Genomic DNA, 25,783 nt, shown 5'->3' with positions numbered 1-25,783 from the left:
GTGGAATTCACTATAGAGGATTATTAGTTGTCTTACTGGCTACAGTATGGCTGGAACTAGCTAGTATTTGAAAGTGGTGGTTCTGTGCACACAAAGGAGCGAAGGTAGAACATCTTTTGGAGCTTAGTGTTATCTAAGCATCTGACCTAACTTACGTAAATAATTGAGGGTATAGAGAAATGGGATAGTTTTTATGTTACATGGTATCCATCTGTTACTTGTATTACTAAATCCCATTGTCCTCCTCTGCCACCTATATCCCAAACAGCAGTCTGGTGGGGCTACCTCCAATATTGAGAATCACTTCAAAATAACTCTTTTTATGTTTATAGATAATGAGAACAGTCAGACAAGATAGGTTTAATCAGGGAATATTTCCCAGGATTGAAAATAGGAATGGAGTACTCACAGCAGCTGAATATGCTTTTATTTATTATACACATAGACACAGCCTAAAGCTTTACTAGATCCATCTCCCATTCATTTGTGTTCATAGATATACCTGCATGCCATCAATTAGTGCTGCTTACCACCTGAGTGTCTGGTGCATGTTTGCATCAAGGTCACAGTGACTGTACAGAAATCCACGTACTTAGCTGCATGGGTTCAAGGATGAACATGGTCTTGTGCTGTGGGAAATAGGCCCTAAGGCCTGGTTGGCTTAAGCACGGTAGTCCAACGTGTGGCCCCACTAGCCTTCTTCCACCCCTTCCCAAACCATAAGAACAAAAAGCTTTTTCTGTTGAAGATTTTTGAAGACAATCTCTTATTTTCGGCATCTTTCCTGCCATATTTTAATTCTCTCTGGAGTTTTCCCCTTTTTACAATGTGTTGAAAAGAGAGCAGTCTGTAACCAGTACTGAAAAACCAATGGTTCAAGCTATATGTCCTGCTCAAAGACCAAAACCAAAGCTCAATCCATAACAGTTACTTGTTTCAGTTGTAACAAAGGACATAAATTAAAATGTTTGAAGATTTGCAGAAAATACCAGGCAATAACAAACATAAAATACAACATGATATGATGTGGAGAAAGAGAATATATTGTCCATATTCTGATAAAACAAAAAACAGAGATGATAGGATAATTTACTACTTCCTTTTTATTAATTGCTCCTTGCTGTTCAGATCCGGTCTTAACACAATGATGTAGCATTTTGGGGAAAAGATGGAACCCATTAAGCCAGCACTGGAGGCCAAGATGGAGAAGATCTCCACAGCCACCATGTATTTCCCCTTGGTGCTCAGGTAGACCGGAACAAAGGAGATCCAAACACTACAAAACAAGAACATGCTGAAGGTGATGAATTTGGCCTCATTGAAGCTCTCAGGCAGTTTCCTGGCAAAAAAGGCCACAACAAAGCTGAGAATGGCCAAAAAGCCCATGTAGCCCAGGACACAGTAAAACAGGGCAACAGACCCTTCGCTGCAGCCTAGAATGATTTCCCTCATCACAGAGTGCATGTCAGAATCAGGAAATGGGGGAGAGGTTCCTAACCACACTGTGCAAATGCCCACCTGGATAATGGTACATGACAACACAATGGTGCTTCCAAGTCTTTTCCCCACCCATTTTCTCATTCGGGATCCTGGTTTGGTGGCCACAAAGGCCAGAACCACCATGATAGTCTTGGCCAGCACACAAGAAACGGTCACTGTGAATACAAGGCCAAAAGCCATTTGTCGGAGCAGGCAGCTCACTTTTTCTGGTGGGCTGAGGAAGATCAATGGGCAGAGAAAGCAGAGCAGGAGTGAAATGAGGAGAGTGTAGGTGAGGTCCCGATTGTTTGCTCTGACAATGGGTGTGTCCCGATGTTTAATGAAGATGGCTTGGACCACCACTGTGAGGAGAGAGAGAGAAAGAGCAAACAATGCTAAGCTCATCCCCAGAGGCTCTTTGAAAGACAAGAAGCTGATGGTCTTTGGAATGCATTGCGATTGTTCCATGTTTGGATAGTGATCTTCGGGGCACCCAACACAGTCATCCATATCTGGAGAGGAAATAATCATTTCAGAGTTCAGATGTGTTGGAGAGTTTCCAGTGCTGCTAGTATGGAACTGTTAGGGTTAAAGATGTTTCCAGACAAACCAGATTGCAAGCGATGTATGAGAACTCCACCTCAGCTTTGTGTGCTATGTTATTTGGGGTGTCCCCATAAGATATATTGTGCAGTTTAGATGGAAAAGAATGGTAACCACAAATACAATTCTTCCTTGTAGTAATTGTTCAGTACAGGAACTTAGGAAGGTGTCTTATACCAAGACAAATCACTAGTTCCTTTTAGCTTAGTAGTGCCTGCCTTATTTTAACCTCAAACAAAGATTAGATCATTGGTGATAAACCTTTTCTTTTTAGAATAAGGTACATATTCATTTATTGGGGCTGTCTACCAATAGAGATGGAGGAGAAATTTGGTTTTATTGAAATTTGACTGGGAAAGTCATCTAAATTGCACTGTTTTGACCAACACATTAACCAAAACACAGTTACCCTGCAAAATGTATGCTTCTCTAAAAACTTTTGATGCAGACCTCCAATTAAACAATATGTACAAAAATGCCTATATTACCAATGTAGAGTTTTTACTTTATACAGTCAATACTTTTTTGTATATCCCATAGTAATTACATTTATTTTCTATATAGAACGTATGTATCAAAGAATGAATTTGATTCATGTATTCCTGCATTTTTGTAACTCTTTTATGCTGCTCCCCTATACCAGATAAACTGCCGAATCACTGCATTCCTTGCTCATCTGCCCCTGAAGGATTGTACGTTTAGCTAGAGGGCACAAGTGGCTAGGATGTTTTATATTACAATCCCTGTCAATTCCTTGAGATTCCTTAAGCTTTGGGAAGATACAGGAATGGATTATGGCACTTTCTGAAGGCCTAGTTGTCAAAGGAGGTGTACAATAAGTGAGTAAAAGCTTATACCTGAAGCTCCAGAGTTTGGGTAATCAAGATAAATGAGGGGAAACATAAAACAGGGACTTTTTCACCCCTTAACATGTAACCTTTCTTGTGGTACGCATTCTATAATGATGTTATATGATGTATGTTTATGTGTGGGAAAACCCAATAAAATCTTTGTTAAAAAGTGCTTTCAGGCAGTTTGTCTAACTGGTGGTTAGCTGAACAACTGATTTAGCAAGGCTGCCTCATTGCAATAGCTTCTCTAATAAACCAGGTCCCTACTGGACACTTTGCTTGCATATTCTCTTTGTTGGGGTTTATTTAAAGGTTGTTCCCTCACCTCGGCAAGAACTAGTGGTTTAGAAGTAAATTCTTACCATATCATACCCTCCAATATGTCTCTGATGAAAATAGGGATGTCCCATTCCATAATGATGATTTTACTATTTATACCCCACACATCTTACTGGGTTGCCCCAGCCATTTTGGGTAGCTTCCAACATTAATAATAATAATAATAATAATAATAATAATAATAATAATAATAGTAATAATTTGCAGATGACACCAAACTGGGAGGGGTGGCTAACACCCCAGAGGACAGGATCACACTTCAAAATGACCTTGACAGATTAGAGAACTGGGCCAAAACAAACAAGATGAATTTTAACAGGGAGAAATGTAAAGTATTGCACTTGGGCAAAAAAAAATGAGAGGCACAAATACAAGATGGATGACACCTGGCTTGAGAGCACTACATGTGAAAAGGATCTAGGAGTCTTGGTTGACCACAAACTAGACATGAGCCAACAGTGTGACGCGGCAGCTAAAAAACCCAATGCAATTCTGGGCTGCATCAATAGGAGTATAGCATCTAGATCAAGGGAAGTAATAGTGCCACTGTATTCTGCTCTGGTCAGACCTCACCTGGAGTACTGTGTCCAGTTCTGGGCACCACAGTTCAAGAAGGACACTGACAAACTGGAACGTGTCCAGAGGAGGGCAACCAAAATGGTCAAAGGCCTGGAAACGATGCCTTATGAGGAACGGCTAAGGGAGCTGGGCATGTTTAGCCTGGAGAAGAGGAGGTTAAGGGGTGATATGATAGCCATGTTCAAATATATAAAAGGATGTCACATAGAGGAGGGAGAAAGGTTGTTTTCTGCTGCTCCAGAGAAGCGGACACGGAGCAATGGATCCAAACTACAAGAAAGAAGATTCCACCTAAACATTAGGAAGAACTTCCTGACAGTAAGAGCTGTTCGACAGTGGAATTTGCTGCCAAGGAGTGTGGTGGAGTCTCCTTCTTTGGAGGTCTTTAAGCAAAGGCTTGACAACCATATGTCAGGAGTGCTCTGATGGTGCTTCCTGCTTGGCAGGGGGTTGGACCCGATGGCCCTTGTGGTCTCTTCCAACTCTATGATTCTATGATTCAATAATAATAATAATAATAATAATAATAATAATAATAATAATAAAACATTAAAAAACCTTCCCTATATAGGATTGCCTTCAGACAGCTCGGGGGTCAGATAACTTCATACCCTTCAACATTTCTCCAATGAAAATAGAGACATCTGAGGGGAAAGTGGGACGTTCTGGGATCAAATCAGAAACCAGGACGGCTTCTGACTTCTCTAACTCAGGGACGTCCCTGGAAAATAGGGAAACTTGGAGGGTCTGCCATATTAGCAATTATTTACCTATTTACTTAACCTTTGCAACAACTTCTAACATGACATATGTTTGAAAAGTACGTATCTCGTGTCTCTTACCCTTCTGGGTCGAAATCTTGCCTTGAGGACATGGAACGCAATCATAGCAGCAGAATGGCTCCCCCTCCTTCTTTTTCTTGCTGGAACCAGGAGGGCAATTTGGGTTACACTCAGAAAGGGGTGGAACCTGCCCATTTAAAGAAACACATAAACATTTTAGCACACATAAATTATTAATGCTTTCGGCTTCATTCCCCCCCCCCCCCGAAGCCAGCAGTAGGAAGACGCTAAATTACTGAGGACCAAACTATTTGTTTTGCTATTTGTCATTTTAAAAAAGAATGCTGAAACTGACCATCTGTGAAAAGAATGCCTGAAGGCTTAAACTGGGAAGGGAACTGGGAGTTCATTTTCACCAGCCCTCCCCCCATACATAAAATGAATACTTGTTCACCACCAGCCTTCCCATACGGAGCAGAAAGTATTAAAAAGGCTGGACATGCTTAGAAGCCTCCCTATAATTTGGAACTTTTGTGACAATATACTGCTCTGCCTCCTTTCTTTTAGCAAATGTTTTGTGCCACTGGGGAAGTGATAATTCTGTATTGATTTGTTTTGGATGTTTGTATGTGATGCCAATAAAAGGCTTGATGATGATGAATTTGGAACTTTGTGTTGTTATCTTGGTCCCCAAATATGAAACTGTAAAGGAGTTCAACCAAATGCTCTTAGAAGCCCCCTTCACACTTCCTGCCATGCTTTTTGTCTTAATTGATGCACCTTCACACTTCCTGCCATGCTTTTTGTCTTAATTGATGCATCTTCAAACGTATTTTGTACTTCAATGTGTATTTTTCAAATGATTTTGGTCCATTTTTGAGCTGAGAACTAGACCACAAAATTCAGAGAAATGTGAAACCTGAAGGATAATTAATTTCAGAAGGTCGTGGTTCGAATCTCCGTGACGGGGTGAGCTCCTGTTATTCGGTCCCTCCTCCTGCCAACCTAGCAGTTCAAAAGCATGTCAAAGTGCAAGTAGATAAATAGATAGTGCTCTGTTTCCGTGCGCTGCTCTGGTTCTCCAGAAGCAGCTTAGTCATGCTGGCCACATGACCCAGAAGCTGTACGCCGGCTCCCTTGGCCAATAAAGTGAGATAAGCGCCGCAACCCCAGAGTGTTCTGTGACTGGACCTAACGGTCAGGGGTCCCTTTACCTTTACCGATGGTAACTTAGGTGGGATTTTTTTTTTCGGTGTGGAAGGAACTAAAACTGGTCCTCCTGGCACAAATTGGGTTGGGCTACATAACTCCCGGGATGACTTCCAACTCTATGATTCTACTATTCTCAAGCAGTGTAGAGGAAAATGTTTGATTCTGGCTGGAAAGGCAGGTATGTGCTGGACTGGTGATCTGTAAGCACAATAACATTCTGTTTCCCTTTCTCTCATAGATGTAGGAATTATGCCTCACCTGGTGAAAGCTTCTGTGCCACACCATTCTGTTCTCATCAAGGGTGAATTCCTGGCCTGGAACAGCCTCCCCACCCAGTCTTCCAACCTTGACTCTCATGAAGGAGTTATTTGGAAAAGTGACCAGGTTGGTAATATCAAAGCCAGCTTCTACTTCCCTGCTCTCACTGAAAGATACCGTTTCCCCAGCAGAGTTGTTAAAGGAGACACTCCTAAGGAAGGGATGGAGCTGCATTGAAAGGAAAATAGAAATCATAAAGTAATGTTAATGTCTCTCCTTATTGGCACTCAGGATGCCTCCAGACTGTCAGTATATGCAGGTAGTGCTATGCAAACATAATCCATTCCTGAGAGTGTTCACATAGCAAGCTGACGATTTCCATTGTTTTCTATGGGGAAAATCCCAATGTATTCCCCAAAAAGAGGAAATGAGAAAAAGAAATCCATGCTTTTTAGGTACCACTGCTTGTATACAGTCGTACCTTGTTTTGCGACCAGGATGCATTCTGGAGCCCCAGCCAAAAAGGACGCAGGGCAAAGCGCCACGTCTGCGCACGTGTGCGGAGCGGTTTGCGCTTCTACGCATGCACAAAGCGCGATTTAGCGCTTCTGCACATACGCAAGCAGCAAACCCGGAAGTAATCCGTTATGGTACTTACTGGTTTGCTGTGGACATTCACCGGAATGGACGCTAGACGAGGCAGACATTTGCAGAGGTATTACTATATCCCCTCCCAAAGGAATTCTAGGGTAACCAGCCTCATGTAACCAGTATGCTTGAGTCTGATTAATGCACAAAGTGGTTAATGCCATAGAGTAAGCTGTCCTACCAAACTTAGCCTAAGTCACTTTCCTTCACCTCGGGAGGAAATGGGTAACAAAGCCTTTTGTTCTATTCAGTCTACATGTGAATTCTGTGTGTGAACTACTCCCTCTAGCCACATATTTTAACCAACCTCCTTTGTTTCTAACAAGAATGCAGTATAAATTTAGTGTTTCTATACCAATAGTTTAGGAAATTTTACCATTTTGTGACTGCTATATAGAAAAGCACATGAATCTGATCTTTGATTGTTGTGACTTACTAAATGTGTGGTCCATCTTTGTGCTAGGGAAGTGGAGAGTTTGGGGATTTAGTGGAAAGGACACATTTATGGTTTTACAATCTAGATTTCCACACTTTTATTTTGCCATGTTAAATCTCTGCTGGAGTTCTCTCAACAAAGAGTACTTGCCAAAAAACTGGGTCTTGGCTTCCCAGGATTTCTAACAAAGATGACTTCAATTAACAATTTCAGTAAGTAAGCACGTACGTACATAAATAAATGTTTAAAACTCTCCCCACTTTTTTTGCTGGTCATGGACAGGCATTTTAGGGGCTGTGCCCAGTCTTTCCCACCTCCTTTCCTCAGCCACAGCTACATTTTTTTCAGCTTTGTCTGCCACTCTCTGCCAGCTCTCACTTCTCCTCTCAGTGTGGGATCAGATCTGCCTCTTAACTTGTGTGCAGAGAAGCTGCGTGGGAAGGAGCGGCACAGTGCAGGATTATATCCTCCTGCTTCCCTGCACACAAGTTACGGAGGGGATATGAACCCTCACTGAGTGCTCAAAAATGTTCAGGGCACTGTGCTACATATCACTGCCCAGGTCTAATAAACTGTACCGCATGGTAGGCATTACCTGCCAAGGTTTTAGCTTCTGAAACTCTTGAATCCCTCCTTCCACCATTGCCTTGAATTTGGTCCTGGGCAAGAACATGGCATCTAGAGCATGTGCTACGGCATAGACAGCATTATAGACACTATAGCTGTGGCTTGTTATGCTCATCTCAAAGCCAGATGAAGGGAGATTTTCCAGCTTCTCCTCTCCAGTGCAAGTTTCACTGGCCTGCTCCTCTGTACTGGAGCTTGGAAATAAACAGAGAAAGACTTGTGCCCAGAACTGCTTGAGAAAGCCATTTCCATTTGCCTCAAATGGATTTTGGACCTGAAGAAAGGCTTTGAATCCTTGTACAACATTTGAATGAACTCTAAAGAAGAGGGAACCCTGGAAGAGTTGCATATCCCAGTTCATTTGAAAGGTCAGTGCTTTGAAGTCCAGTTGTGCTGTCAGAATCCACACCTTGCCCTCAGATGTCTTGGTTCCATTGTCCACTGCACCAAGTGCTACCATTATTCGCAAGCTAAGCATGGACTCTGTTTCTCCATAGACAACAATAACCTTGGCTTTGTTCTCCATAATAACTTGATAAATTTGGATCCATTGGGAATACATGGCGTAATACTCAGTCAAATATGCCGTTTTCACGGTTCTCTCTGAGAAGGCCAGGCAAATGCCTTTCTGGGAAAGCAGAGTTTTCAGGGTGTGAATAAATCTCTCTCCACTGACGTTACCTGCAGCAAGCAACCCAACCCACGTCCAACCAAAATGCAGAAGTAACTCAACAATCCCACTGTATTGATGGACTTCATTGGGCGACATCCTATAGAAGGAAGTGGATTGGCTTTGACCTGCATCCTCTGGAGCAAAGGAGCCATAAGTGAGCTAAAGGAAAATAAAGGAGCAAAATCCATAAATGTAGAAGGACTAGGTATGTGCTTCCAGGGCCAGCCTGCCCAGAAGTGAGATGAGGTGGTAGCCTCAAGGAGGGGGGCTCCAAAAAGCTGGGGGCAGTCACAGATCTAGCCTCCACAGAGTGCCCTCTGTGCTTGTAGGCCGTCCCCCTCCTTCTCTTCTACCGCTGCATGCCAGTTTTCCTACAATCCTGCAATGCAGCTTCCCTTTCCTTTCCCCTCATCTTCCTTCCCCATTACATCCCCCTTGCTTTACTAGAACAATTGGTTATAGATATAGGTATTTGGTTTCAAATAATCACCTTGACATGCACTGAGAAATTAATGATATAATGAATTAGGGGTTCCTATTTTACCTGAACAGTGGGACAACATTTTGGGTTCTGTAACAAATGTGTCTTTAGATTATATACTATTTCTTATACACCAAAAAATAAAATTTAGAATATACTGAACCCCACTACATTTGTACAGAAGGGAATTCTGTATCTACAATGCCATCGTGCTGGAGAATAAATAAGGATAATGCTTCTTTGAAACACATGTTTATGTGATGTCCAACACTTACGGATTTTTGGAGGAAAGTATTAGGATGAATACTAATAATACTTGAGGGGGAGATAAAATCGTCAGATGATCATGGGGAATGAGTGTGAAGTCCCCAAGGCAGTATCTTACCTGAGGGATCTTGTAGATGCCCAAGATGTTTGCCATTTGGAGAGAGGAATCAAAGTCCAGTCCCCCAATAACTGCCACCAGGTGTTTCTGGATGTTGCACTTGTAGTTGGGCATAAGCGTGGAGGGAAGATTCAGAGCAGCCCGGTAGGTCATCCTTTCATTGAAGTAACTGTCATAGATGTGGAATCCTAAGGTGATATTACGTAAGATCTTGGGGTTCTCATTGACCTCCTTGACAGCAAATGCCAAGGCCAGGATATGCTGATAGTTCTTTGGCAAAATACTGCAATGAGAATTTTATGCTGTATACTTGGGATATATGCTATGCAATTTTCATTTATAGAAATTAGGACCTCATGACAATTCTTCAACATTTTCATGCAAATTATGCTCTGACATGCACGTATCTGCAAAGCAATTTCCCCTTAAAGAATTCATTGCATTCCACTTGTATACCACTTTCATTAATATACACACACACACACACATATATATATATATATATATTTACATTTTACCCCAGTATATGCATTTTGTATACATTGCTTGACTGGAACACTGCACTGCAACATTTGGTGAAATGTGAAAGCACAAAACATACACATACATTCATCTACAGGTACTGATCAAATGAGCTGCATCGAAATGCAGAGAAGTAGATACTCTAACTTAATGGAGTAGTTCTCATCACTTTCAGAGCTGTGACACATTTATAACTAGGAGCATCATAAAAGTCTAGCCTGGTTGGGATGAGAACACCTGGGACTCTTAGAACTCTACCTCAGAGGAGAAGTGAGCTTTCAGACCCCTCACACCAGGCTTTCTGAGGTGAAGTTCAGTATTCAAAACAGAGGACTTTCTATCTCAAACTAAGCAAGTTTAAGCTGTGGGTCTGATTGTTAAACTCTACTTGGAAGAAATTTGGTGGGATGTGGGGAGCAGAGAGCACACCAAGGGGCAGCCTCTTCTCACTGACACATTCAGATCTCCATTTCCCTCCTTCCAAGCCAACGCCTCAGCTATGCAAAAGTCCCCCCACCACCACCATTTATGCCTAGAAGGAAATCCCGCTGAAATCAGTGGAACTTGCTTTTGAGTAAGCCCGGTTAGAGCTGGGGAATGTTTTTGTATCATCTGATTACTTAACACATGAAGTATTTACAAGATATCAAGAAGTTGATGGATAGGTAGCCTTTCTGTGAAGTCTTCTTCACCAAAAGAAGTAAAGAGGTGAGAAGCAAGTCCGCCAATAATAAGATGACCAGGTTGGTAGTATTCATGTGGAATTCTGGACAGATCTTGGATGGCGCAACTAGTGGTATGTTTGCACACCATATGTGGCAAATGAAAGAGAAGAGGCACAATAAACAACAGCATTCTGAGGCAAATACTATTTCTTTTCAGAAACACTCATTTCCATCTAGAACATATTTTCAATATTCTGCCTTGCCACAAACAGCACTTCTCTAACAATTCACAGATTAAAATCCTGTTTTGCAACTCGACAAATAGAAAAGCAGAAATCCTTCCTCTGCCTCTGACCTCCTCCTTGCTTAGAATATCAGGAAGGGGTTTTTATACCCTTGTTTAGACTTTGGCTGGTATTCTCTGGAAATCCATTGAGACACTATCAAAGGGAGATTTATTTATGACAAGACTGGTAATTACTGATGAGGTAATAACTAGGTCTCATTACATCAGGAAAATCGAACAACTGGCAAAAAACATGTTGTTATAGACCTGAACAGAATAAAAACAAAAACGATACAAGTAAAATATTATAATATACACAGTAAGGTGGGTTGTAATAAAGAAAGTATATAAAATATCAGGAATATTTAAAATATTTTAAGCTAAGATATACAACGTGATATGTTGAAATGCTGAAGTTATGAATGAGTTGGTGGGCTGGGGAATAACATAACAAGAATAAAAATTACCAGCCAAATTCTCTGCTTAGATCTGATTCTAACACTCAGTCAGAAGTGGTAATGATAATGGAATTCAATATCCCACAATAAAGGGATGGTACAATTTTGGTGGGACACTGGATTATCTGAACATTTGACTCAAATTTTTATTTTTATTTTCACAATTAATTTCTACAACTAACTACCAACCCCCCCCCCCCACAAATTCTTCCCCTTGTCCCCATTCACAAAAACATTTCAATACCTTATCTTGAGGTTCTTTAGACCTCATGACTTCCATTACCTCTTCTGGTTCCTTATATTAACATTTCCATACGCATATTTCATCAATTCTTCTTCTAATTTTAACAAAATTCTTCTGCATTTCCATACGCATACTTCATCAACTCTTCTTCTTCTAATATTATCTAATTTTTGCTGATTGCAACTGTGTAGTCTGAGCTTGCCAATGTATCAATTTATTTACATTATTTTGCACATATACAACAAGTGTTTTCCATTCTTTTTCCTAACTTTGGCATATTTAAATTTCACAGGAAGGTGACTATCAGTTAAGTCAGATTTAAAATCCTGCTCACCTTCCTCACAGTCTCCTCTTACTCTCAGAGGCTGTAATTTTTGCCTTATTTCAGCCACCAAGGCATTCCCAAATATTTCCTGCCTACCCCCCATGCTATCCATATCTGCCCTGAGTATCTCCTGGTATTTCTTCATTTCAATCACAGTTTCCATTTTTCTAAAAAGTTCCTCCAGCATCAAGACCTCCACCGCTTCTGTTTTCTTTGTCCCTGGTTCTCTCTTAATAATCAGTTCTGTCACCATTTCAGTATTTTTGTCCATTTGGGCTATAAGTTTATCTGCTGTCTTATCGAAATTTTCCTTTATCTCCTTCATCAACTCATTTCTCAATTCATAAAAGAATTCCACCCATTCACCATAAGGCTTATTCCCTGTGTCCTTCTGTCCAAACTTGGGGTTGGTTGCTTTTTAATTGCTATGTTCAATAAGTTACTATTAAAACAATAAAAAAAGGTCCAAACAGAGTTAAAATATCCAATACTCCTTCTACTCGATTCACTCTGCCCTTGCCAATATTCTCTTTCCCTTGTTCTCAAAACAACCAATTTTCCAGCCATACCTTATCAGTTTCGTCAAGGCCACCAAGTAACATTTTCCCAAGAAACACGGTCTTTTGTACTTTTCCATCCCTCCAACACGATTGTATATACACATATACAATTCAAAATAAAATCCAGATTTCAAATTAACATTCAAATTAAACAGATATCTACTTTAAAAAGAAAACAAAAGCAGTTTGTCCACACAAAATCACAACGTAATAATCCAGAGGAGAGTAAAAGACTCACTGATCCAGTTCTCTAAAAATGTCTTGAAGTAAGATAAAGAGTTACAGACAATTGAAGATCATTATAATTCCTCTTTTTTTGCAGAGTCCAAATGCCCTTTACCAGGCTTCCAGCTCTAGATAGGCAGCGTAGTGGCTCTCAGGTGTTCCGATTTCTGGCACTGCATTCCCTATCAATATTCAGCCTCTATGGCCAGTTTCAAGCTTTAAAGATCCAATTTATCTTTTAACAAAACAAAAAACTTTAGAAGCAAGCTCAGTCTTCTTTAAATCACTCCAACCAAAATGTGCCTTGCAAAGCCCATAGTTGCTTCCATACACTCACCCCACAGAGTACTTCAATAGTCTTGTTTCAAGCGTTCTCTGCTGGGCTCAAATTCACCCACGGCTTTACTGCAAGGTCCTCTCCACAATTCTCCATTATAAATCCAATAAAAGGTAGTAAAGAATGGGCTTCAGTTGCTTTTAATCGATCTTTCCCATTGGCAGACATATATCTAATAGAGTCACGTAAAATTGATACCACTCTCACTTGAAAGTTGTTTCCATGCAGTGATTAACCAGAAAACGGGGATGGACTTCCTTTTTACTCCTCCGTCTAGCACTGAATTCAGCCGAAATAGATCTAATAATTAATCTTCTTTCCATCGGCTTAAATTTAGTTTTTGGAAGATCTCTGCTGCAGGTAGGAGTTTGAGGCTTCGCTCCCATGGAGTTGCGATACTGCCATGTCCGCAGGCTCACTCTTTGGTTCCCACCGCCCACTCCCCATTCCTCTCGGAACAGGGGTTTGAGGGTCACAGGAGAACCCTTTTGCAGACTGCTGGACCTCTTGACACCTTGAGAACCCTCTCAAGGCTTTTTAGGGGGGGTGCCTTGCCTTGGCGCTTCCCCCTGTATCTCCGCAGGGCTCTAGTCCCTCAGATGATCAGACTAGCACTCCTTGTCACCATTCACAGAAACCAGAAGTCCCTATTCATTAGTTATACTAATTAATATTGTTGTCCTCCTAGGCAACCTGCATCCCAGACAGCAATCTGGCCGGGCTACCTCTAATAATGGGAATCACTACAGAAGAACTTTTCTATGTTCATGGATAATTTATTTTATTCAGCAGACGTGCATGATACCAGCAGCTGGTTAGGTTTTATGTAGATTTGTTCTGTCTTGTTCACTGAAATCATCTAATGTACTTCTACAAAAATTCAATAAACTTTTCTCCAAACAAATAATGTAAAGTATGATACCAGCTTCCAGGCAGGATAGGTTTAATCGGAGGAAATTTCGTAGGCTTGAAAATAGGAATAGAGCACTCACAGCAACAGAAAACTGACTCTAGAATGTGTGTTTATATTGTCATGGAATTGGGAGGGGGACCACTTGCAAAACTGTAGAAATTAATAAATGGTATGATTTTGATTATTTTGAATGTGAAGGGAGAAAATACAAGCCGCAAAGGAATTCCTGGACTAGCCTCTGCAAAACTCCCAGGCCAAACTAGGGCCATTAAGAAACAATACAAGGTCACTGAGGGCCATTGGCAATGCAAAAGAACTGTCCTTCCCCCTTGCCCCAAGGTGTGAACAGAGACAAGGGTTTGAAAGGTTGCCAGGGTAACTGGATGTGAGGTGATAGGGAGTCACAAGCAAGGGTTGCTGGGAAGAATGTTGTGCTTACACACACACACACACACACACACACACACACGGTGAGACAAGGCTGTGTGAGGCCTGCGGGTTCCATGTCGAAGTACTCTTGCAGCCAACTTGGTATAAAAAGTTGGACCACCCTGGGCTAAACAAAAATCTACCTTCTTGCATCCAGGCCTTTCTGTCTTGACAATGGTCTTTGATCTAGGTCTAATGGTCCCCATTTAGAACAGCCATGTATGCTTGGATAAAGCTTGCTGGTGGGGCCTGTGCCTCTAATTGTTGGGATTAGGGCGAGACAAGCCAGCTCCTGTTATTTTCAGTCTGTACTCAGGTACCAAAGGTGTCTTTGTACCTTTTTTTAACTGTAATTTTAAGGTAAAATTGTTCTGTTTTGTACTGTAATCTCCTAATAAAGTATTTGCTTCTATTTGCTTTTGTGGCTTCTTATTGTAAGCTTGATGGTTTGATAGTTTCTCGAAGCTACCAGCATGAGTTTGCCCAAACTGCGCGAGGCAGTGGAAGACAGAAGTGCCTGGCGTGCTCTGGTCCATAAGGTCACGAAGAGTCGGACACGACTAAACGACTAAACAACAACAACATTGTAAGCTTTTGCTCTGAATCTGGTGCCTGGCAGCTTGCTTATGGCTACTGAGTAACTTGTCAGCTTGTGGCTGAGACGACAAAGAGTGGACCTTTGCTTTTTGTCTTGGGGAAAGTCATTGGATGTCCAGGAAAAAACTTGAGTACCCTGACTCAGAATTTTGGGCGGCTTCGCAGGGGTGCTGGCAGGGTTGGTTTTCCCTGGGTATCGTTTGGTTAGAGGACATCATCAGAGATGAATGTCTAAGTCAATTAAAGACCCACTTGGCTACAATACCACCTCCTGCTGCTTTTACCAGGTAGTGAGAATAAAGGAACAACATACTAACTCCCAGGGAAGTTCAGACATTCACATGTGCCTAAGCACGGGTCTCTATACCTACGGCTTCCTTAGTGAAAAGAAAACAGAACAAATGTCTCTTCCAGTTTGCTCCATGACCAGCAATGGAATTGGACTTCCTTCCCAAGACCTACACCAATGATTTAAAGCAATATAGATCCTAAGACCCAGTAGTCTTATAAGTTGACAAATAAAATCAATCAACATTTTAAAAGCGTTTAGAATACAGAACATAGCGCACACACAAATAAAAAGGACTCTTAGCTAGCCTTACCAAATACCTCCTCCCCTGTCCCCATCTCCAAGGCAAAAGGGTGTTCACACACCTTCATTGTAAAAGCAGGCCAAAGGAAAACAAGAGGGATAGCAGAAAGACGGGGTGAGGGGAATCCTATGAAACAGGCCTCAATATTTTGTGGTATCCATTACAGCTTCTTTGTTTTCCAAATGCACCATGAAGTCCAAAAAGATTGTGGAAAACTGTCTCACAGTGACCACAGAGAATTCTCAAATAAATTGCACATAGCAATTGTAACTAAACAAAAAAATATATAATCATACAATAAGGATCATGAGAGATTATATTGCCCACATTCTACTAAAACAAAAAACAAAGATGATAGGATAATTTATTATTTTCTCTTTATTAACTTCTCCTTGCTGTTCAGATCAGGTCTCAACACAATGATGTAGCACTTTGGGAAAAAGATGGAGCCCAGCAAGCCAGCACTGGAGGCCAAGATGGAGAAGATCTCCACAGCCACCATGTATTTCCCCTTGGTGCTCAGGTAGACTGGAACAAACGAGATCCAAACACTACAAAACAAGAACATGCTGAAGGTGATGAATTTGGCCTCATTGAAGTTCTCAGGCAGTTTCCTGGCAAAAAAGGCCACAACAAAGCTGAGAATGGCCAAAAAGCCCATGTAGCCCAGGACACAGTAAAACAGGGCAACTGACCCTTCGTTGCAGCCTAGAATGATTTCCTTCATAACAGAGTGCATGTCGGAATCAGGAAATGGGGGAGAGGTTCCTAACCACACAGTGCAAATGCCCATTTGGATAAGGGAACAAGGAAACACAATAGCGCTTGCCAGTCTTTTCCCCACCCACTTCCTCATTCGGGATCCTGGTTTGGTGGCCACAAAGGCCAGAACCACCGTGATTGTTTTGGCCAGAACACAAGAAACAGTCACTGTGAAAACAAGGCCAAAAGCCATTTGTCGGAGCAGGCAGCTCACTCTTTCTGGAGGGCTGAGGAAGATCAACGGGCAGAGGAAGCAAAGCAGGAGGAAAGTGAGGAGAGTGTAGGTGAGGTCCCGATTGTTTGCTCTGACAATGGGTGTGTCCTGAAGTTTAATGAAGATGGCTTGGACCACCACTGTGAGGAGAGAGAGAGAAAAAGAAAAAAGTGCTAAGCTTATCCCCAGTGGCTCTTTAAAAGACAGGAAGCTGATGGTCTTTGGAATGCATTGTGATTGGTCCCTGTTTGGATAATGATCTTCAGGGCATGCAACACATTCATCCATGTCTGGAGAGAGAGAAAATACACTCAGATTTCAGATATGTTGCCAATATGGAACCACATTCTGCAATTTGGTTGGACAATGGTGGTAACTACAAATAGAAATCATCCTTGTATCAATTGTTCAGAACAGGAACTAAGGAATGTATCTTATACCAAGTCACTGGTCCATTTAGCTCAGTATTGCCTGATGTATTTTAACCTGACAAAGATGAATCATGGGTTATAAACCTTTTCTTGCGAGGAAAGGTCCATATTCCTTTATGTCTGCCAATAAGAATGGAGAACTTTGGTTTTGTTGCCCTTTGTATGGAAAGATTACCCAAATTGCACTCCTTTCACCAACACATGAACCAAAATACAGTTGCCCTGAAAAATAAGTACTTCTCTAAAAATTTGTGATGCCATTCTCCAATCTAACAATGCGTACCAATTATTTGCCTGATCTTTTCAACAACTTCTAACACGACGTATAGTTTGCAAAGTATACTTCTTGTGTCTCTTACCCTTTTGGGATGAAATCTTGCCTTGAGGACATGGAGCACAATCATAGCAGCAGAATGGCTCCCCCTCCTTCTTCTCCTTGCTGGAACCAGGAGGACAACTTGGGTTGCACACAGAAAAAGGTGGAACCTGCCCATTTAACCAAATACTTTAAAATTTTAGCACACAGAAATTCATAGCATGTTTGCCTTCTGTTTTCCAACCCACAGCTAGAAGTAAGAAGACACTAAACTACTTATTCCAAAGGCAGGACCAAACTGACCATCTTTGAGCCCCCTTCAGGCATTCAAAAAGTAGCCCTGCCCATTTTGTCTCCATACATAAAGAGACTACCTCTAGCACCAACAATTTTACCATACTGAATGGGAAGGTCTGAAACACTGAACATGCTTAGAAGTCTCCTTGTGATTTGTAACTTTGTGTTATTATCATGGTTCCCAAATATGAGGAGGAGGATTCTAAAGGACTTAGCCAAATGCAGTTAGAAGTCCCCTTCACACTTGCTGCCATGCACAGGAAGGCATTGTGGGTGGAGTTTATGCACTGAGCATGCACAGCCTTTCTTAGTTTGAACCCTCACAAGTTCTTTTGGGAATACTTGAGAAGGGCTTTTATTTTTAAGATAAAGCATGCTCCTGATCTGTCCTGGGGGCCCAGGCTGGGTTGCTGCTTAAAGATGGCTGCTATTTGTCTCTAAAGATGCTGTTTTCTATAAACAAAACCTTAAAGGGCAAATAGTATATGGGGTAGAGGACTGGCAGGAAATTGTGGTACTTCTTTTATTTAGAGGTGCAGGGTGCGGCATTTTGGAAAGGACAAATCAGTATATTTCCTGTCTATATAAATTTCATATGTTTAATCAGTCCTTTTTTCTGGGGGGGATGAAGGAGTACGCATACCTGTACCTCTAAACATTTTGTGAATCTTTGTACCTTTGTCCATTTACTGTATTTATTTTCCCCGATTTGAACTATAAAATGGTGATTTTGAGTCAAAATGAGAGTACCCCTAAACATTTTTTAAGAAAAAAAAGCACTGTGTTTAATCATAAATTTACTACATCCCATTTCCACATTAATCCACAACTAAATTCACATTTAAATGTCTATCTTAATATTTGCATTTGTAAGTTTCTTTTATCTTACAATATGTATTTTTCAAACCATGTTGGTCCTTTTGTATCACAAAATTCAGAGAAATGTGAAACTTAAAAGATAATGGTGTTCTGACCTGATTCTGTCAGTTTCCATAAAACTGTAAACCATATGAAATTATCCTCCATCCCTAGCCCACAGTTTCTTTTTCCTTAGGATACAGGTGGGTAGCGACTTTGGTGTCTCAGTTAAATTCTAAGGATTCTGAAGCCAAAACTATGGTAACTTAGGTGTGATTCCCCCCACCCCAAGTAGAAGAACTGAAATTGAACATTAGAGAACAATTTTTTTAAAAATACACAAAAAAATTGGGGGCGGGATTTTTTGGGGGGGATGTATTGCCTGCAAGATTTGAAAGGGTATTAAACTGCTAAAAGCTCTGTTGTAATTTGCGGCAAAGTGTCTAGTCCATTTACAGCTCTTCATGCAGTATAATTAAACTATGGAACTCATTCCCACAGGAGACTGTGATAGCCACCAACTGGGATGGTTTTAAAAGAGGATTTGAAAAATTCATGGAGGATAGGTCTATTAGTGGCTATTAGCCATGAGGGAGGTTATGCTCTGTCTTCACGGTCAGAGACACTATTAGGATATTGATGTTCCGTTCCACCTTAACAGATGTGTGGAGTTGTTGTATGTCACATGTCTGTTTACGTTCCAGCACAGCTTGCTGGGAACTTACGTTGTGTGTATAGTTTTTGCTTTATTGCTTCTAGCTCTTGGACATGAAGGAGAGCAGACATGTTTTCTTTGTCCTGTTCTATGCTGAATAAATTGCTTGTAAATATGCTTTACATATGCCTTTGTCTGCCCTTCCATCGCGAAGGGTTTGTTATCTCTGTTGGCTTGAGTGCTCAACTTCTGAAAGGCTTCTGAAGCTCTGAGTCGCAGATTGATGCAAGACCAAGGACTGGAGTTCGACTGGCAACTGGCCGGTGGGCTGGAGCCATCTGGGGGCCTGCCAATTGCCCCCGTTTCCTTGGACGCATCACAATAGTTGAACACTATCTTATGGAAACCACAAGAGTAGAGAGCGCTCTTGGGCCCAGTTCCTGCTTGTGAATTTTCCACAAACATCTGGTTTGCCAATCTGAGGAAAAAATGGTGCAGAAGGTAGGCCATTGGCCTGATCCAGCAAGCACATCTAATGTAATGCAGAAGAAAATGTTTTGAATGAGGCTAGAAAACCAGGTATGTGCTGGGCTGATGATCGATAAGTGCGTAATATTTTGTTTTCCTATATCTCATGGGTGTTGGAATTACGCCCCACCTGGTGAAAATTTCTGTGCCACACCATTTGGTTGTCATCAATGGAGAATTTCTGACCTGGGGCAGCCTCCAAATCGATCCTTCCAATCTTGACTCTCATGAAGGAGTGATTTGGAAAAGTGACCATGTTAGTAATATCAAAGCCAGCTTCTACTTCCCTGTTCTCACCAAAAGATACCGTTTCTCCAGCAGAGTTGTTGAAGGAGACAGTCCTAAGGAAGGGATGGAGCTGCACTGAAAGAAAAGAGAAATGATGAAGTAATGCCTCCAAATGGTCAGTATTTTCTGGGGTGAAATTCTGCACATACTATGCACATGCCAGAATACAGTGGTACCTCGGGTTACATACGCTTCAGGTTACACTTCAGGTTACAGACTCCGCTAACCCAGAAATCGTGCTTCAGGTTAAGAACTTTGCTTCAGGATGAGAACAGAAATCGTGCTCCAGCGGCACAGTGGCAGCTGGAGGCCCCATTAGCTAAAGTGGTGCTTCAGGTTAAGAACAGTTTCAGGTTAAGTACGGACCTTTGGAACGAATTAAGTACTTAACCCGAGGTACCACTGTATTAGGTTTGCACAAATAAAGTGGGGTTAAAGCGCTCACACTATTGCAACAAATCCATTTTTCTCAATTCCTTCTCAAACTTTCCCTCCCTCAATCCATAATTTCTCATGCCCTCCCCTTTTTGGAGTGTCCATAGAATAAGAAAGTTCAGATTGAGGGAGAGAGAAGTATGGGAAGAGAGTGATTTGGAGGAGAACGTCATATGGGCAGTGTGGGTGAGTTCTGTGCTGTAGGGAGTGATTACTTTTGATTTGATTTAATATATGTATTCCAACTCCCAAAAAACAAGTGTTGAGCTCAAGGTAGCATAAAATAATGTTTTCCGATCCAATAATGTTTTCCGAGCCAGGGTGGTGTAGTGGTTAAGAGCAGTGGACTCGTAATCTGGGGAACCGGGTTCGCGTCTCCACTCCTCCACATGCAGCTGCTGGGTGACCTTGGGCTAGTCACACTTCTCTGAAGTCTCTCAGCCTCACTCACCTCACAGAGTGTTTGTTGTGGGGGAGGAAGGGAAAGGAGAATGTTAGCCGCTTTGAGACTCCTTCGGGTAGTGATAAAGCGGGATATCAAATCCAAACTCTTCAATGTCCTTTTTACTGCCATGCAGCATGAATGGACAAATTAAATGGCAATTCTGGGTTGTCTTTTGTTTTATGAATTTATTAAATTATAGCAATGAAGGAGTAAAGGCATGAGAAAGGAGTTCAGAAGACTACTAAGAGGACTGCTGGGAGACAATCTACACTAATTTCCAGGGCACAGTTCATGTTAAATAAATTATATTTCATGAAAAGGCATTACCTGCCAAGACTGCAGCATTTGAAGATCCCGCATCCCTCCTTCCACCACTCTCCTATATTTTGTCCTGGGCAAGAGCATTCCATGTAGAGCATGTGCTATGGCATAGACGGCATTATAGACACTGTAGCTGTGACCAGACATGTTCATCTCAAAAGCAGATGAAATTAGTTCTTCCAGCTTCTCCTCTCCAGTGCAGGTTCCACTGGCCTGCTCCTCTGTATTGGAGTTTGGAAATAAACAGAGAAAGACTTCTGCCCAGAACTGCTTGACAAAGCCATTTCCATTTTCCTCAAAAGGATTTTGGACCCGAAGAAAGGCTTTGAATCCTTGTACCACATTTGAATGAACGGCAAAGGAGACGGAACCCTGGAAGACTTGCATATCCATGCTCATTTGAAAGGCCAATGCTGTGAAATCCAGCTGTGCTGTCAGAATCCATACCTTGCCCACAGATGTCTTGGTCACATTTTCCAATTCGCCTAGTGCTACCATTGTTCGCAAGCCAAGCATGGACTTTGTTTCTCCATAGAAAACAACAACTTTGGCTTTACTTTCCATAACAACATGATAGCTTTGGATCCATTGGGAATACATGGCATAATACTCAGCCAAATATGTGGTTTTCAGGGTTTTCTCTGAGAAGGCCAAGCAAATACCTTTCTGGAACAGCAGAGGTTTCAGGGTCTGAACAAATCTCTCTCCACTGTGATTATCTCCACTGAGCAACCCAACCCACGTCCAAGCAAAGTGCAAAAGTAACTCAACAATCCCAGTGTACTGATGGGCTTCGTTTGGCACCATCCGGTAAAAGGGAATGGACTGGTTTTCATCGGTATACTCTAGAGCAAAGGAACCATAAGTGAGCTAGAAGGAAATAAAGGGACATAAATATAGTAGAAGGAATTGGTATGTGCATCTCTAGCAGCTGTTGTGGCAAAGACAGTTGTAATGACAGTAGGCAGTTCTCTTTACCTCACTCTCTCATGGACAAGGGAGTCAAACAAAAGCATCTTCTCTAGACTCTCTGGCCCATGAGGCAGTGACATAGCTGCATGCTAGGGAGGGGAAAGGATTCATTCATGGTGAATGAATGTGAAATCTCCAAGGCATCTTACCTGAGGAATCTTGTAGACGCCCACTATGTCTGCCATTTGAAGGGAGGAATCCATGTCAAGTCCCCCAATAACTGCCATCAGATGTTTCTGAGTGTCACACTTGTAGTTGGGTATAAGTGTTGCTGGAAGATTCAGAGCAGCCCGGTAGGTCATCCTTTGATTGAAGTAACTGTCATAGATATGGAATCCCATTGTGATATTAGGCAAGATCTTGGGGTTCTCATTGATCTCCTTGACAGCAAATACCAAGGCTGGAATATGCTGGTAGTTCTTTGGCACAACACTGCAATGAGAATTTTCTGCTGATTTCTTGGGAGATAGGCTATGCAATTATTATTATTTAAATGATATGCTGTGCAATTTTTCAAGCACCTCGTGATTATTCTTCAGCGTTTTTGTGCACAGTGTGCCCTATTATACAGATATCTGGAAACCAATTTCTCCTAAAAGAATGCATTGTAGTCCACTTGTCGACTTCTATACCATATTCACTAATATATGCATTTTTTAATAAATACTTTACCCCAGTATATGATTTTTTTAATACATTGCTTGGCTGGAGAAGTGCACTGCAAAATTTGGAGAAGTGTGAATTTCAAATAATGACTCCGTTTTGCTTTTCCTATTTCTTTTGAGCAAGCCAATTTTGGGAGGTTCACGTTTAAATGTGAACTGATTTCAATCCCGCCCCAATCCCTAATGAGGCAATACTTATATTTATTTTGGAGTCCTGCATGTACTTGACAACACTTAAAGATTTAAGAGATACTGATGCTGACACCAACCTCTACAAGGCTTTTACCCCAGACCAAATTCCCTAAACAGCCACCTGCCCAGTTCACTCACAAATTGATTCAACTGCTAGGTAACATCTGCTTTTGGCCTGCAAAGCTCCACAGACCCTATTTCTGGCTGATTGGACAGTTGAGCTCATTTAAGAAATCTGCTTTTATGGCATTTTTCTGCTAAGAACTGGGCAGCTTCTTAGCCTAAAATACACACCAGCTCACTTGTTCTAATCTTCGCCAAAAAATATTGTTAACAAACTGGGTTTAGGGAGCTTAAGTCTTATTTGTCTGCTTTCACCTCAGCTTTCTCTTGTCTTTGCCTCACACCTGTCTCATTACTTCTTCCAACTGACAGTTAACTGCCGTTTCTTCACTGCTCAGAACCTTCAGCTAATCACTGTCTGTTGTTCCCAAAGCCAAACAAAATGAATGTACCTGAACCAGGCCCTGTCTATAAATATTAAACACAATTGAATCTTTTCCCCCTTCCTGTCTTCCTCTCACTAAGTAGCTGAACAGGTCTGCACCACATTAAGAGCACAAGGCATCAAACTTTGACACTCACACACTGACATCAACAGAGGCCATTAAACATTTTAAAAGCACAAAGTACAAACATATACAAAACATTTATCTGCAGGTACTGATTTGATCTAACAAAAAGCTGTGCTGAAATGCTGAGAAGTAGGTAGCCTAGCTTAATGGAGTAGTTCTCATAATTTTCTGACCTGTGACACATTTTTAACTAGGAGTATCCTATAAATCTTGTCTGAGTTTGATGAGAACATCTAGGGCTCTTAGATCTCCACCTCAAAGGAGAGGTGAGCTTTCAAGATCCCTCCCCCCAAACTTTCTAAGGTAAAGCTCAATATTCAGAATAGAGAGGGGCTTTCCATCTTAAACTAGGTAAATGTAAGCATGTTCAGGGTTGGGGGATGTTTCTGTACCAGCTGATTCTTTGACATGTCCTTACAAGGTATTAAGAAGCTGATGGGTAGTTAGCCTTTCTGTGAAGTCTTCTTTGTCAAAAGCAGTAAAGAGATGGGAAGCAACTCCGCCAATCATAAGATCACCAGGCTGGTAGTATTCATGTGGAATTCTGGACAGATCATCAATGGTGCAACTCATGGTATGTTTGCACACCAAATGCGGCAGATGAAAGAGAACGGACACAATAAACAACAGCATACTGAGGCAAATATTCTTCGTCATCAGACACCCTTATTTCTGTCTAGAACATGAACCTTAGCTTCAGAACCACCCTCAGTAGAATATTTTGCCTTGACAGGAACAGCACTTCCCTACCAATTCACAGATTAGATCCTATCCTGTTGTTGTTGTTTAGTCATTTAGTCATGTCCAACTCTTCGTGACCCCATGGACCAGAGCACGCGGGGGACTCCTGTCTTCCACTGTCTCGTGTAGCTTGGTGAGACTCATGTTGGTAGCTTCAAGAACACTGTCCAACCATCTCGTCCTCTGTCATCCCCTTCTCCTTGTGCCCTCAATCTTTCCCGACATCAGGGTCTTTTCCAGGGAGTCTTCTCTTCTCATGAGGTGGCCAAAGTATTGGAGCCTCAGCTTCAGGATCTGTCCTTCCAGTGAGCACTCAGGGCTGATTTCCATGGACAAACGCCATGGACAAAGACAACAAGATCCTATCCTACAACTTGACAAAGACAACAGCAGAAATCCTTCCTCTTCCTCTGCCCTCTCCCTTGTTTAGAATCACAAGAAGGGTTTTTTTTATATTTTCATGTTTAGACTTCGGCTGGTATTCTGTGGAAATCTATTGAGACATTATCCAAGGGAGACTTAGTCATGACCAGAGTGATAATTACAGGTGAGGCAATAACTAGCTCTCTTTACATCAGGAGCATCAAACAAATGACGGGGAAAAACATGTTTGTGATGTTTCATTCAAAGTGGTTTCTGTCCATTTACAGGACAAAAAAGGTGCCCCTTCTTCTCTGGCATTGGGGGAGGCATTTTGTAGTTCACTTCGGGTGCCAAAATGCCTTGGGCCAGTCCAACTGAATATCTGGTTTTGTAGGGAGAAGGGGAAATTGCCTCACTTATTCTCAACCAATGTATATTGAGATCAGGAGAATGAATCGAACACCTGGATGTATATTTTAAAGATTCCCGTTAATATGCTTCCTTAAAGTATCATATAAAGAAGAGAAGTAAATAAATAGGTTACTTGACTATTTACTTGGCAGGGGGCATTCAACTCAGCATTTAAAACCAAAATGATCTGATTTGTACTTTCTGTAACAATATGAGAATCGAAACACAACCCTCCTTAGAAATCTACACTTATCAAAAAATTATGATGCTGTTCTTCAACCAATGTTTATAAAAATGCATATTTTATGGGTAGAGGCACCGACATCACGGGTGTCATGAGGAGGCCGCAAGGCCTGGGAAGGGGCCCTCTGCCCAGCGGGGCCTTTCCATAGCTGTCAACATTTCCCTTTTCTTGCGAGGAATCCTATTTGTGTTGAATGGTTTATTTAAATGTAAAGGTTCATCATTGTTCCACCTGATGTGTATGTCTTTAAGGGGCCAGAGCAAGGGCCAGAGTAAGATAACGAGACCCAGCTTTACAGCTGTGAAGCATAGCAGGTGCTGCTGAGTTGTATTTGATTAAGGTGTGTCAGCATTTGGGTGTAGTATATAAGGAGCAGCACCTAGCTCTCCCATTACCCTGGGGGATGGGTTGGTGGTTGGGTCTGGTTTGGTTGTTAATGTACTTAGTGTAAAAGGAGTTTTTGTTTTTCTTATTAAAACCTAGTTTAAGTTATTTTTGAGTCC

The 25,783-nt window shown here is 41.6% G+C and overlaps 2 protein-coding genes across 2 annotated transcripts; both read right to left on the bottom strand.

Annotated features, from left to right (window-relative positions):
* Positions 1–928: 928 nt before the first annotated feature.
* LOC128399659 (vomeronasal type-2 receptor 26-like) lies at positions 929–11,585 on the bottom strand. Its single transcript, XM_053361315.1, has 5 exons — positions 10,516–11,585; positions 9,354–9,636; positions 6,104–6,331; positions 4,694–4,820; positions 929–1,991 (listed from the first exon to the last, which is right to left on the bottom strand). The coding sequence occupies exons 1-5, from the start codon at positions 10,728–10,730 to the stop codon at positions 1,093–1,095; spliced, it is 1,752 nt and encodes a 583-aa protein (XP_053217290.1). The 5' UTR covers positions 10,731–11,585; the 3' UTR covers positions 929–1,092.
* Positions 11,586–15,867: 4,282 nt separating this feature from the next.
* Positions 15,868–24,046, bottom strand: LOC128399668 (vomeronasal type-2 receptor 26-like). The gene is made up of 6 exons (XM_053361330.1): positions 23,940–24,046; positions 22,179–22,461; positions 21,064–21,927; positions 19,699–19,926; positions 17,274–17,400; positions 15,868–16,773 (listed from the first exon to the last, which is right to left on the bottom strand). Exons 1-6 carry the CDS (start codon positions 24,029–24,031, stop codon positions 15,875–15,877), a joined length of 2,493 nt encoding a protein of 830 aa, XP_053217305.1. The 5' UTR covers positions 24,032–24,046; the 3' UTR covers positions 15,868–15,874.
* Positions 24,047–25,783: the final 1,737 nt, after the last annotated feature.

Source organism: Podarcis raffonei, chromosome 13 (genome assembly GCF_027172205.1).
Source record: "Podarcis raffonei isolate rPodRaf1 chromosome 13, rPodRaf1.pri, whole genome shotgun sequence".
NCBI lineage: Eukaryota > Metazoa > Chordata > Lepidosauria > Squamata > Lacertidae > Podarcis > Podarcis raffonei.
Note: the sequence above shows the minus strand (reverse complement) of the source record. Positions and strands in the feature narration are given on the sequence as shown.

What these genes read in the sequence shown, in the direction of transcription:
- LOC128399659 (XM_053361315.1), bottom strand. Translation starts at nt 10,730, where the DNA reads ATGCTGTTGTTTATTGTGCCTCTTCTCTTTCATTTGCCACATATGGTG. An exon ending in GCATCTACAAGATCCCTCAG is followed by an intron (nt 6,332 to 9,353) that starts GTAAGATACTGC and finishes CTTTCAATGCAG; the next exon opens with CTCCATCCCTTCCTTAGGAG. An exon ending in CAAGATTTCGACCCAGAAGG is followed by an intron (nt 1,992 to 4,693) that starts GTAAGAGACACG and finishes TTTCCTCTCCAG; the next exon opens with ATATGGATGACTGTGTTGGG.
- LOC128399668 (XM_053361330.1), bottom strand. Translation starts at nt 24,031, where the DNA reads ATGATTGGCGGAGTTGCTTCCCATCTCTTTACTGCTTTTGACAAAGAA. An exon ending in GGCACAGAAATTTTCACCAG is followed by an intron (nt 17,401 to 19,698) that starts GTGGGGCGTAAT and finishes TTAAATGGGCAG; the next exon opens with GTTCCACCTTTTTCTGTGTG. An exon ending in CAAGATTTCATCCCAAAAGG is followed by an intron (nt 16,774 to 17,273) that starts GTAAGAGACACA and finishes CTCTCTCTCCAG; the next exon opens with ACATGGATGAATGTGTTGCA.